At 38.5% G+C, this 14,239-nt stretch overlaps 2 protein-coding genes across 2 annotated transcripts; both read left to right on the top strand.

Moving 5' to 3' along the window:
- Nucleotides 1–2,178: 2,178 nt before the first annotated feature.
- LOC134267501 (uncharacterized) lies at nt 2,179–14,151 on the top strand. Its single transcript, XM_062749703.1, has 3 exons — nt 2,179–2,375; nt 13,665–13,840; nt 13,985–14,151. Exons 1-3 carry the CDS (start codon nt 2,272–2,274, stop codon nt 14,149–14,151), a joined length of 447 nt encoding a protein of 148 aa, XP_062605687.1. The 5' UTR covers nt 2,179–2,271.
- Nucleotides 10,097–12,065, top strand: LOC134267492 (uncharacterized). The gene has a single exon (XM_062749693.1). It carries the CDS (start codon nt 10,161–10,163, stop codon nt 12,063–12,065), a length of 1,905 nt encoding a protein of 634 aa, XP_062605677.1. The 5' UTR covers nt 10,097–10,160.
- Nucleotides 14,152–14,239: the final 88 nt, after the last annotated feature.

The raw sequence follows: 14,239 nt of genomic DNA, 5'->3' as shown, positions 1-14,239 counted from the left end.
TTAATACCATAGTTGTCTAAAGTAACTCAAAATCGAATCTTGGTAAGTTACACCTCCTGCCGTTTGTTTCCTGAAATCATTTAAAATATTATATGCCTTTTAACATAGAAAAAACCCATTTATGCAGATAAATAGAGGAGAACGGAAGACCTTCTTTGTTGCTGTAGCAACAAGAGTTTTAGTTATTATTATTATTTTTTTTTTTCCCGGGGGTATTTTTTTCCGGGAGTGATTTGTAAATACACATCCGACTTAGGTAAAACCTTTTTAGGGTCAGTAGGCATGTTTGTAATTTGCGGAACGAAGGTCATTTTGCGCGCACGTGCTTCAAGAGCGTGCACGTGCAACACGTGAAATGACCGATTTAATTGATATAGGCGTAACTTTTCCCATTTTTGATGAAATGCTTTGAAACTCATAATATAAGGATATATTAGTAGCACAGACAACATGACATGGTCAAAATACAAGCCCATGCGCATGCACGTGCGCTTCGCTCTGATTGGCTGAAACTAAAGTCTCAATATCTTTCTTGTTTTTTGATGAAATCCTTTGAAATTTTGAACATAGCCATGGAATAGGATATCCTACAACATGATATATAGCAATTATCATGAAAACACGTGCATGCACGTGTGCTGCAATCTGATTGGCTTAAACTTTAAATAGCTATAACTCCCTTGATTTTCAACCAAAGAGGATGGGCTTTGGAACATAGATAGATATAGTGGACCTCTACAAGAAGGTATGGTCACCATGCACATGCATACACGTGCGTGTACAAGTGCTGCAATCTGATTGGCTGAAACTTTAAATAGCTAGAACTCCCTTGGTCTTCAACCAAATGGGGTGCAGTTAGAACATAGATGTAATGGACTTCTACAAGAAGGTATGGTCACCATGCTCATGATTGCACGTGCGTGCACGTGAAATGAGTAAAATCAAAAATACACCTGAATGAGCTTATTTTTTAATACTTTTGGATTAAATACTTTAATATTTAGTATATTAAAATATATAGATTGTGTTGACAATATGATATGGTCATTACGCACATGCATTCACACGTGCACGCGTGCAATGCTAAAATTTGAATGAACTTGGTACACTTTTGGGTAAACATTGTAAAAGTCTCAAATGCATAGAGTTTGTCTTATTTAATGAAGCTTACAGGGGATATGGCACCAAAAGGGAGTTGGGGAGCGTTTGGGGAACATCTGTAACGGTCCCCGTTACAATTAGCACTAGTTCATCTAAGTGTTGTAGACTCAAATCCACTTTGTCTTTAAGTACCTGACCTTTGGTAGCCATATTCTTCTGAAACATTGCTATTTTTGTTTGACACATGCAGATATCAGATTTGATGCCATTCAAAATCGACAGTCTGTAAAGGAGAAAAATCATGTCCTTCGTGACCTTCACATTTAACACAGATTAGAAATTCACACGAATGACACCATGTTTTAAATGGCATGCTGGGATGATTTTCACATGATTCTAGTGCTTAATGTATACTTTCTTCAAACTGTAAATTGTGACGTTATGGTGTTTAGAATCCAATTGAATAAGGTGTTTCTCCTTACAAAAAGCGCAGAGATCTTGCTTACATGTTTTACAGTGGAATTCTAATTCACCTCGGCACTGTGAACAATGTTTGACTTTCACCGAGGTCGTGATATTTATCTCCCTCATCGAGCTTCCATTTTTAAAAGTTTTGTTAGCTAGTATACGTTTTTTGTTGCTCTGATTATGCATCTAAAAAATAAAAAAAATATTTAAGGATTTGTTTAAAAATCCATGCACAAATTTTTATACGTTTTACAAATAAATGGAACAATTTGAAACATATTTCATGCTTAATATCTATAAATATATTGATTATTTTTCTCTATTAACTGAGTGGCTCAAACTAGATCACATAATCAAGTATAAAAAGTGTTATAAACTTGGATTTCTATTCTAAGTTTCTAAAAATAAAATATGAGGTTATTTTTCTAGATTTTGTATTAGATTTTTTTTGAAAAATATGTGACTACTCAAGAGCATGTTTTGATCACGGTCAGTTTTCAAACCGAGGCAGGCTATTCATACTTATGCTGATATTATAGTTCATTTAGACAGCATTTCTTTAATTCTACATACACGTATGATAGTTATAATAACCTTATAAGCAATAGGGTGCGCCGATGACCGTTATCGGTTCTAAATTTTACGTCGCTATAGGGCATCCGTTAAACGCTTTTTCGTCACAGAGACGCTTAAAAGAAACAAATGGAAAGCGAAACATACCTAAAGCTAACTGTTCCCCAACTGAAGGAAGAGTTAAGAAAGAGAGAAGCAACAACAAGAGGAAGGAAGGCTGATTTAATTAAAAGGTACGTATTTTTTTTATATATAGCTTAGTTATTTTCCATAGAAGTTTCAACAAAATCCTTCAAATGTATTGCTGGGCAGACGACGCGACTTTGGTACCATTCAACATCGACGCTATACATCTTTCTTTAGACTTAAATCTAATACGTATGTATATTGATGTATTATGTGATGTTGGTTATAAAGTTTTGACTGATTTGCACTGTTATTTTTGTAACACTAAGCGTTCTTGAGTCTCTTTGCAATGTATATTAATATATATTTACATGTATTATTGACGTGATATCGATACGCCTTGTTGTAAAGAATGAACTTTCGTACGACTTACTTAAGGACTTTCCCGATTCTAAATATAGATCAACAGAGACTCTCTTCCCGCCAGCCCGTGCAGCCACGACAGAACTTTTGCTTACTGTATCTTTGTATATTTGTACTTGTATTGTTTACCTGTGCTTACAGAATATATTCTAAAGTAAGTAAAGGTGTATTTTTTCTATATTGGCGTCGCCGGTAACAGAACTAAACGCTCGTTGACTGATAACTTGTGAGTTAGTTCAAATTTCGTGCGTAGTCACTGTAGAATTTTGAGCAGGTTTCACGATTTAATATTGTGAAAATTGCTTGTTACTTCAGAGGTTCTACAACAGCTGAAAACGAAATAAGCAGTATATTTTGAATTAATTTGCATTGTTTACATTTTTCACACGATAAACTTGCACTCGTGAAAAATTATAGTCGACAATTTGTCATTGTTATTTATGGCAATAACATATTGTTGATTAATTGAGAAAGTGTATGTGCTAGGACTTTCAGGAATCCCCGGAAAGTATTATTTTGGAATTGTGTGGAAATTAGAGTATTCAAAATGGCAACTGGCAATGAAAATGGTGAGAAAACAACAAAGGTTAAAATTAATTATGCAAATGTAGAAGAATTGAAAACATTGCCATCAGTGGGTGAAGCAACAGCTCAAAACATTGTGTATTTCAGAGCTGTTAATGGTAACATCACACCTGAAAATTTGGTCACCATTAAATTTGTAAAAGAGAGCAAAGAATTGTCACAAATGATAGATTTTGAACCGAATTCAAGTTTGGTAAAAAGTGATGATGGTGATGTCGAGAATGAAACAATTGAAACTGAGTCCTCACCAGTTCATCAACCAGAACAAACAAAACAAATTATTGACAATGTTGAAAACTTGCTGAATGCAAAAAATGAAATAGCAAATGAAAAATTAGGTGTTAAGAAAGACATTCAGCCTGTACCTGGGGTAAAATTAGAAACACTTGACCTTGAACAAGCCCAGCTTATTGGTCTTCAAGTTGATAAGTCAAAGGGTGCTGTCCTGAAAAACAAAGGTAAGCCTGTGTCAAGTCAACCAACTATTGGTCACCTTGTAACAAGCCAACCTAGTACATTTAATTTACCTGTGTTAAGTCAACCTTCATCAGGTCATGGTCAGTCAATAGTAGGTCATCCTTCATTAGGTCAGCCTATTCCAGCTCAAGGTATGCAAGGCTTGTCTATGTCACAGCAGCCTATGCAAGGTCAATCAATATATAGTCAAACTATGTCATGTCAACCAATGTCAACTCAAATAGGTCAGCCTATCCCAGCTCAAGGTATGCAAGGCTTGTCTATGTCACAGCAGCCTATGCAAGGTCAATTAATATACAGTCAAACTATGTCGTGTCAACCAATGTCAACTCAAATGACACCTGGTCAACCTATATTTGCACAACCAATGTCGACCCACTCAGTGCAAGGTCAACCTTTACATGGTCAACCTATCAGTACCCAAACAATCTCCACTCCCTCAGCACAAGGTCAACCTTTATTAGGTCAACCTATGCAGAATACATATGCAGACAAGAACATGCAAGGTCACATGTACATGCAGGGTCAGCCTATTCCAAGTCACCCTGTTCAAGGATCTTTATGGTCGGGTCAACCAACATTGATTCAATCCAGTCAAGGTGGGATTATGCCATATCAGTATACCGTACCCATGGCAACTCCACACAGTCCGCAAGGTATGTTTCCATCTCAGTACCCTAATGTACCATATCAGGCAATGAATCAGCAGTATTCTCCATCTATGCCTCCAGTGTCACAAGTATATGCTAATCAATGGATGCCATTTGGTGGGATGCCGTTTTCGGTGCCCCCACCAAGCATTCCACAAGTAAGTCAGTTTCAAGGTTATGGTTACCCATGGCAACAAAATCCAGGTAATCAAATGCAACCAAACTTTGGGAGCATGGTACAACAAAATCCAGGTAATCAAATGCAACCAAACCTTGGGAGCGTGGTACAACAAAATCCAGGTAATCAAATGCAACCAAACCTTGGGAGCATGGTACAACAAAATCCAGGTAATCAAATGCAACCAAACCTTGGGATCATGGTACAACAAACTCCGGGTAACCAAGGGCAACAATACTGTGGTAATATGGTGCAACAGACTCAAGAAAAAATCCTCAGCCTCCAACAGGTAATCGGTTATTGCAAACGCAACCTCAAATAAATACTCAACAACCTATCAATCAAGGTCAACAACTGGCGGTTAACCAACCTGCTCCAGTTGTAAATCAACCTGTGGCACCCCAGAGAAACAGAGGAGGACAGAATCGTCAGGTAGATGATAACCCTCCCAAGGGACTGAAGTATGATGGAAAAGATAATTGGTTAGGATTTAAGCACAAATTCATGAGATATTACCAAGTAAAGAACTGGACACCAGAAATCGCAAAGGATTATTTGTGTTGGTGCCTCGAAGGTAAAGCTAGTGAATTTTATGCTTCGATTGTAGCCAGAAATCAAGCTATTGGTTTTCCAGAAATCCTTAACAAGTTGGAGAAAAGGTTTGGTGGAGTACCATTACCAGACACAGCACAAGTACAATTAGCAAACTCTAAACAGAAGCCTGAGGAATCTATAGAGGACTGGGCAGACAGAGTAATGCGATTGTCTATACGTGCATTCCCTGAGTTACCAGAAGAGTACATGTACCAACAAGCTGTGAAAAGAATTTGTCATGGATGTGTTGATAAGGAAGCAGGTCAGTATGTCGTGAATCTAAATTTAGATTCCGTAGAACAAGTTATAGATAAAATCAAAAGCTTCCAGTTCAATCACCAGAGCATCTATGACAAGCCTAAAAAAGAGGTACGTGAGATATACATTTCTTCAGACCATGCAAGTTCAAGTGAAGATGAGATGTCTACTGTCAAAGTAAGAAGATCAAAACAACTAAAACCTTCTAGTAATGAAGAAAAACAGAAAGTGGATACCCAGCTGAACGAACTCTCAAAGCACATGGGTGATATCAAAGATGGCATTTTCACATTACTCCGTCATCTAGAGAAAATACAACCACAGTCGACAAACGTCTCATCAAAGAAACCAGTGAGAAGTAGATCCCCATCACCCAATAATGGTAGATGTTTCCACTGCAATGGTCTAGGACACTTTGCAAAAGACTGTCCACAGAAGAATACAGAAAACAAACCTGCTAAGCATGTATCCTTTTCGTCAACTTTAAACGAGAAGGGATCAGGCCAGTAGGCCTTAACCTGGTCCATAGGGAAGACGGCCTGCAGTACACAGAAACACCCTTAATCATTCGACAGCTGAAATCAAATTCATCAATTATGATTCCCGTAACTATACATGGAATTGCTGTTGAAGGAATTATAGATACAGCTTCAGAAGTTACCATCATATCTGACAAGGTATACAATTCATTACCAGATAGACCAGGCGTGGTGAAAAATATTACCTTGCATGCTGCAGGAAGAGATATGTCCATGGAAGGATATTTGATTGAACCTACAACTGTAGAAATGAAAGGACTTCAATTCAATGAAAGTGTATATGTTGCTCCTATTGAGGATGCCATGCTTATTGGATTGGATTTCATGTCGAAGTACCAAGTTGAAATTGACATGAAACAGAGTTTATTTTGTGTACAAGATCAAAGAATTCCTTTTATTGAAAATAAGGGTAACTCTGTCCAAGCTATTACTCAGGTAAGAATTGCTAGACGTACTGTAATTCCACCAAGGTCTGTCTTAAGGATACAATGTAGTACAGATCATCCCTTAGAACCAGCTTGCTATCTTGTAGAACCTGACGTCAAATTATTACTTGCTCCTCGTGTATGTATCGTGGGTGCAAGTGTTCCTATGATGTCATGTGTCAACTTGTCTGATAGTAAAATAACGCTGTTTAGGAATCAGAAGGTTGGTATGGTTTATGAGATAGATGAGATATTTCCAGTTGGAGTGAGTGACCAGAAAAATACTTTTCAAACAGCACAGATAAAAACTACAGAAAATAAAGAACTTCCGGAATACCTAGAAGGCATGTATCAAAGTTCCTGTTCAGAGTTAAATGAAATGCAGCAACGTGAATTGAAAAAGCTATTGATACAGTTTGCTGATGTTTTTTCTGCTCACGAATTTGACTTAGGCAATTTTACAGCTATTGAACATGCTATTGATACAGGGGATGCAAACCCAATTAAACAGAAGTTCCGAAGGACACCTACTTCCTTTGAAGGAGAAGAAGAGAAACATCTAGAGAAGATGCTGAAAGCTGATGTAATAGAATCGTCTATGTCAGAATGGGCGTCTTCTCCTGTGCTGGTGCGAAAAAGAGATGGTAGTGTGAGATGGTGTGTGGATTACAGGGCACTAAACAAAGTGACAAAAAAAGATGTCTTTCCTCTGCCTCTCATTGAAGAATGCATTGATACCTTAACAGGCAACATGTGGTTTTCAAAACTGGATGCCACTTGGGGCTATTGGCAAATTAAGGTAAAAGATGATGACAAATGCAAAACAGCATTCACTACCAAATATGGATTATTTCAGTTTAAACGCATGAGTTTTGGGTTAACAAATGCGCCAAGTACCTTTTCAAGAGTAATGAATTTAGTTCTAAGAGGGTTAAATTGGAAAATAGTTCTGGCCTTTCTGGACGATGTATTGGTTTTAGGGAAAAGTTTCCAAGATCACTTACAAAATTTAGCTGAAGTGCTCCAAAGGTTTAGAGAATATGGAATCAAATTAAAGGCGAAGAAGTGCGACCTGTTTAGGACAGAAGTGGAGTATCTTGGCCGAACTGTAGGACGAGATGGTATGAAAATAAGCACGCATTTTCTAAATACTATGGAAAAATGGCAAGTTCCTAAATGTACAAAAGATGTAGAGCGTTTTTGCGGATTTGCCAACTACCATAGGAATTTTATTAAAGATTTTGCAGAAATTTCTAGACCACTATACAGTCTTACAGGAAAAAACAAGTTTCATTGGACTCCAGAGCATCAGGATGCCTTTGAGATGTTAAAATCAGCTCTCTGTAGTGCTCCTGTACTTACCATACCAACGAAAAATGGCAGATTCATTTTAGATACAGATGCTTCTGAATTTGCAATTGGGGCCGAGTTACTTCAAATACAGAATGGTGAAGAAAGATGTATATCATATTGTAGTTTTTCATTAACACCAGAGCAGCGTAGATATTGTACAACAAGAAAAGAACTTCTAGCAGTTGTGCGATTTACCAGACATTTCCGGCATTATCTACTGGGACGCAATTTCGACCTGCGTACTGACCATAGCAGCCTCCAATGGCTAATGAACTTTAAGAATCCTATGGGGCAGCTGGCCAGATGGTTAGAAGAATTAAGTCAGTACTGGATGGTTATACATCATCGTCCTGGGAGTAAACACCATACTGCTGATTTCTTGTCCCGGCTACAGGACTTGGACACTTGTCATGAATACAGGCATGCTGTAAAACTAGAGGAACTACCATGTGGAGGATGTTCTTATTGCAGGAAGAAACATCAAGAATGGGGCAAGTTTATTGATTCTGTCGATAATGCTGTTCCATTAGCGAATACGTCAATAAAAGTACAACAGGTCAAAGCAATGCCTACTCTCGCATGTTGGTTAAATGGATATACTTGGAGAGAGGTTGGTGAAGCGCAGCATAAGGATAAGGACCTCAAGTTAATTCTCAATTGGCTTGCAAAACAAGAAGTGCCTAACGAAGACGAGCTTTTCCTCAGTAGCCCAGCGACAAAACATTATTGGACTAACAAAGAATTGTTCTTCTTAAGTAAAGAGGATATTTTGTGGAAAAGAGATGAGAATACTTGAGCCAAACTTTTAGTGGTACCCATAGCCTTAAAAGAGGAAATATTGAGTTTATCTCATGATTTACCTTCATCTGGACATCAAGGCCAAGATAGAACCTATAACAGATGTAAACAAAGGTTTTACTGGTACAATATGTTAACAGATGTTAGAAAGTTTGTTGTATCTTGTTCTACCTGTAGCAGAAACAAGAAACCGAACAGGAAAGCTAGGTGGAAATTGACATCATACCATGCTAGTGCACCAATGGAACGTGTACACTTAGATTTTATGGGACCATTTCCGCTTACTTCTAAGCAGAATGTTTACATATTGATGATGGTGGACCAGTTTACGAAATGGGTAGAATGTGTGCCACTACCAAATCAATCAGCTGAGGAAACGGCAAGGGCAGCAATCAACCACTTTTTCTGTCGTTTTGGATTTCCTTTCCAAATTTTTACAGATAGAGGTTCTAACTTTGAGAGTACTCTGTTCAAACAACTTTGTGACAGATTACAGATTTTTAAGGCAAGAACAACAGCTTTTAGACCTTCTGCAAATGGGCAAGTAGAGCGTTTTAATAGAACCCTCATGGATGCTCTGAGATGTTTTACAAGTAGATCTCCAACACAGTGGGATGAGTACTTGCCACAACTGGCTAGTGCCATAAGATCCTCTGTCAATCGAAGTACAGGGTTTACGCCAAATATGTTGATGCTTGGACGAAAAGTTAATAGCCCATTGGATTTGATTTTTCCGGGTCCAGAACCAAGTGACATAGAAGATTACGAGCAATATGTCACAAATCTAGTGCAGAATATACAAGCCACTCATGAATTGGCTCGTGAAAAGTTGCGAAGTAGTCAGGCTATTGCTAAGCGTGACTATGATCTGAAAACTTTTACACGATCATATTCTGTTGGTGATGCTGTATATATCTTGGACACATCAACACCAAAAGGTAAATGCTCAAAGTTAAGACCCAAATGGAAGGGGCCAGGGTTGGTAGTCAAGAAAATTACAGATTACTTGTATAAGGTAATGTTGCGTAAAAAATTAGAGACAATCAACCATGACAGAATGAAATTGTGCCAAGATAAAAAGTTGCCAGTCTGGTTACAGAAACAGGTTGAGACATTAAAAATGAGTTCTACTGATGTTAGGTGCTCGACAGAGATGACAGGTAAGAAAAGTCTGTTCTGTCTATGCCGTGGCCCTGACAATGGAGACTTTATGATACAATGTGAAGAGTGTAAAGAATGGTATCATGGGTCTTGTGTAAATGTTACCCCAGGACAAGCCGAACAAATTGATGTTTATCTTTGTCCTGATTGTATATAATATGTAAATTATGTTTTTATTTTAGCCATGTCTGACAGAGAAGAAACAAAGAGAGCCTGGAAAGAAGCAGGAAACTCAAGACAGCGACCTAAGGCCAATAAGTTTGAAGCTCTTAGAAAGCCAGACGAGAGTGTAATGGACTGTGTCCGCCGCCTTAGTGATAACCACATCATGGTGGAGCCTAAAAGTTTATATATGAATCTAGTGACTCAGAGTAATGATGACTTGAAGAAAGGATCAGTCCTCCAATACAAGGTTGCCAAGACATTGGGGTTCAAACACTGGATTCATGAGATGAGGTTAAACTGCCAATGCGATTTGCCGGACTCGTGGATTGAGGAAAACTTACCCTCCTTAACCCGACAGAAGCTGGTGAAGCCTCATCGGTCAACCAAACCATCTGATGCTGCCGTAACTTCGCGCGACATCAGATTGACTACTGATCCTTCTCTGCAAGTTGTCCGGATGAACGCTGTTGATGACTCAGTGCTGGATTTAACCGAGCCTGTTCTTGGGACTTCAGAAGCTAGTGGGGAGACAACCTCAAAGACAGAAAAAGAACTGGAAACAAAAGTAAAGTCTACCACCAAGCCAAAGCCCAAGTTCAAAGAACCAAAAACCTTGGAGGAATCCTACAGCAAAGAGTCAACATCAGTTGTTAAGACAAGACCTGCATCTGTTGTAAAGTTGCCATCCTTGAAAACAACATATATACAGTCAACAGAGAGGAAAATAGGAGTTTCTTCAAATAAGCGATCCTTGACCATAACTGTTGACAGTCCACGGACAAAGGCAACTTTACCCGAGACAACAGAATATTGTATACTGTCATCATGTGGATCCATGGACAAGAGAGCGAGGAGACATGCCCTAGCAAAGCACCTGCCAGCTGTGTTTAAGGACGCGACTGGTGTGGAGCATTTGCCTGGTGCTGTCCAAGCACTAAGATGGTTGGTTCATATGGCCTATGGACAAGAAGCTTCATTATGGGATGCTGTGCACAGGGTGAATCAGTCGGGTTTAATTCCGGAGTCTGCCAACCTAAATCCCTTGCATCATAAAGTATTTATAGAGGCATGCAAGCTGTTGCAGATTTCAGAGCCCAGTCATTTCACCTTGCGACCCATCAACTCTCCTGCTGTGTTGCTGTTCTGGAGGTGCATTATGGTGATTCTGAATAGCTGTAGTCCTGATCAACAGCAGCAGTTTTACCATTTCCAGCCGTTAGAAGACCCCAGCAAGGAAGATAAGATGGTAGAGGAAGCGTCGGATTCTGAACTGCCGTCAGACTTGGAGGAATTTATCCTGGTAGATGAGGCTGATTCGGACCAAGACGAATCTACAGTACTGGCCAACACATCATTGCCTCAGGTATTTGATGCCCATTTCCACCTAGACCGTTCACTTAGGGCAGTCTGGGGGAGGTCTGGAGGACGTACTGTAGAGGAGTTACTGCAATACAGCTTCTCCAGTGATGTTTCCTATAAGCCAGCCATCAAGGTAGACGTAGTTGGGGGAATTATTGTATATAGTGAGCCCAAGTCCTATCCAGAGGTAAACTTCACCTTACAAGGTCCCTGGAAAGTGGCAATTGGAGTTCATCCTAAGCATTATGATACCCTCACCGTAGAGAAAACGATGAAGATGCAACAACTCCTAGAACATCCTAAAGTAGTGGCATTGGGGGAATGCGGCCTAGACAGAACCATTGCTCCTTCCCAGTGGTGTAGACAAGAGGAAGTGTTTGTTAGGCTTCTGAAGTTAACAAAAGTCGAGCAGCCCCTTGTTCTCCACCTCAGAGGACCAAGAGGAGACACTTATTCCTCAGATGTTCATGGTCGTTGCCTCATGTTAATGGAGGATATCTGTGACCCAGAACAGAAAATCCATGTACACTGCTTCATGGGAAGAGCTGACGTGGTGAGGACTTGGCTGCGGAAATTTCCAAACACGTACTTTGGAGTGACAGCTGCCGTCAGAGCCTTTGACCATGAACAGCTGGAAGGGTTACAGGCTATCCCTCATAATAAGTTGCTCCTGGAGACCGATGCGCCCTACTTTCCTTTAGGAGGTGCCATCGTGAGTACTCCAGCTTATTTGGGAGAAGTAGCAGCTTATTTATCCGTCCATTTGAACATGCGCCCCCCAGAGCTGATGAGAACAACCGTCATGAATGCACGGAAGCTCTACAGATGTTAAAACAGGAAAGACTGGTGACCAAGTGCATGCCGCTTTATTAGTGTGCTGAAGATATCTAATATTTATTTTAAAGATGCCTTCATGCCGCTATTAAGTGTGCTGACAGTGATACATTCAGTCTCCATTGCATCAAATTCCTCGAACGGCTCCAGATGTGATGATGTCTTTTGTGTTCTTCTTTATCAGCGCTGGATGTTATTCTGTGCTCTGTATTCTGCTTCATCGGTGCTGGATGTGATGATGTTTTATATTATTATATGGCCATGTTAACAGTAAATCAGTTTTTATTGTTTGTATAATTGTTTTAATATTTGTGGCCATTATAGTAGTTATTAGGTGTGTTTATAAAGTAATATTTTGTATATTAAATTAATATTGAAAATTTAAATAACTCAAATACAGAACATTCAAATTGGAACGGGGAGGAGTGTTGTAAAGAATGAACTTTCGTACGACTTACTTAAGGACTTTCCCGATTCTAAATATAGATCAACAGAGACTCTCTTCCCGCCAGCCCGTGCAGCCACGACAGAACTTTTGCCTACTGTATCTTTGTATATTTGTACTTGTATTGTTTACCTGTGCTTACAGAATATATTCTAAAGTAAGTAAAGGTGTATTTTTTCTATAGCCTATATGTACCAGGTCTGATACAATCGGGTGCGTCGATTTACCCAAAAGGACTTTAATTAATATATCATAAAACATTGAAAATTAATAATTTGAAGTAAATTACGAATATTATATTATATTTTTACATAAAAGTTGGCAAAAACATACTTATGTTGTTGCAACTGTAACAATAACATACAACTTTTATAGCACATCAAACACTTAATCTGGTCAGGTATGCTTTGATTTCTTTTAGCTGAAATTAACAAAGTATTAATTTACTTCTCCTTCTGTTTAACCATATCTTACTATATGATATTTAATAAATGAAAAAAAGTTTTATCTTATTCATGTTTTAGGCATATGGTATCGGGGATGGGTGGGGGGTTATGGGTGGTGGGGGACCTCCCACCTCCACCCCAACCACACACTTTACCCTAAAAAAAATAGTTTTAGATTTAATAAAATATGAAAATGTTCATTATATATCCATTTATTGTCTTTATTTCAAGTCCTTTTGGGTTGTTCTTAATTTCCTTTTGGGTCCTTTTGGGTTCCTTTTGGGTCCTTTTGGGTTCCTTTTGGGTCCTTTTGGGTTCTTTTGGGTCCTTTTGGGTCCTTTTGGGTAAATCGACGCACTGGATACAATCGCTAGATTTTTAGCTACGTAGCTGAAGTAGCTTTGTCTAGTTATACTTAATTATTTCTGAAATAAGCATTTTTCTCAGGATCATATGTGCAGAAAAATTGCACTTAGTTATAACAAGGAAGACCAGCTTTGCTATGTAGCTAAAAGTTCTGATTGTACAGCCAACTGGACTTGTCCACTTCTCAACAGATAATAATAGTTCCTATATGTACTTTTACTTAGAAAACCATAAATGTATATAGGGCCCTGCTACCAGTTGGGTGAGTATATGTAGGTCTATGATTATATTTGGTGTCATTTTGTTAGATTATTCTAAGCTATAATTAATATTTCTGTAGGTTAAGGGCATATGACCGAAACAAAGATTTTAAGAATGAACCAATTCTCATCCCTGAGCCATTAGATGTAGACTGGCCTACAAGGGGATTCCAACAGCTTCAGGATGATCATAGAAAAGACATTCCAGAAATGTGTATCGAACAAATCGACATGTATTTTGTGCATAGATTAGCAGGTTTGTTTTTACGAATTGACTGTTTAACTGTATACTTTAAACTTAATATAATTTTTCATGGTGCAGTACAAGTTTGGTCATTGCTTCTTTATTTATATACCTGGGTATACATGTATTATGAACTATCTTTAACAATATCAATAGGTGACAAACAAAGCACAGGCGATGTGAAGGCCATAGAAAAAGGAAGACTGCTCCTTGACAGTGACAGGATTCTGGCGGCTTCATATCTGAAGCAGGGCAATGCATTGTTTTTCACAGGCATTGTTGGAGCAGCTATGAAAACAAGAGTAAGTTTACTTAAAATATGATACACTAAATTTAAGTTTAAAAAATTGTTTTTTTTATTTTTGGCATTATTATATTGAATAGAAATTTGTATACTTTTAAGTTGATTTA

The sequence above is a fragment of the Saccostrea cucullata genome, unplaced genomic scaffold (assembly GCF_032062105.1).
Source record: "Saccostrea cucullata isolate Sc308-1 unplaced genomic scaffold, CSIRO_AGI_Scuc_v1 ctg15367, whole genome shotgun sequence".
NCBI classification, from domain to species: Eukaryota; Metazoa; Mollusca; class Bivalvia; order Ostreida; family Ostreidae; genus Saccostrea; species Saccostrea cuccullata.
Note: the sequence above shows the minus strand (reverse complement) of the source record. Positions and strands in the feature narration are given on the sequence as shown.

Bases quoted from the DNA above. Each gene is read 5' to 3' on its own strand.
- LOC134267501 (XM_062749703.1), top strand. From the start codon at position 2,272: ATGGAAAGCGAAACATACCTAAAGCTAACTGTTCCCCAACTGAAGGAA. The intron at 2,376-13,664 runs GTACGTATTTTT...ATATTTCTGTAG, and splicing joins AAGGCTGATTTAATTAAAAG to GTTAAGGGCATATGACCGAA. The intron at 13,841-13,984 runs GTTTGTTTTTAC...CAATATCAATAG, and splicing joins TTTTGTGCATAGATTAGCAG to GTGACAAACAAAGCACAGGC.
- LOC134267492 (XM_062749693.1), top strand. From the start codon at position 10,161: ATGAGGTTAAACTGCCAATGCGATTTGCCGGACTCGTGGATTGAGGAA.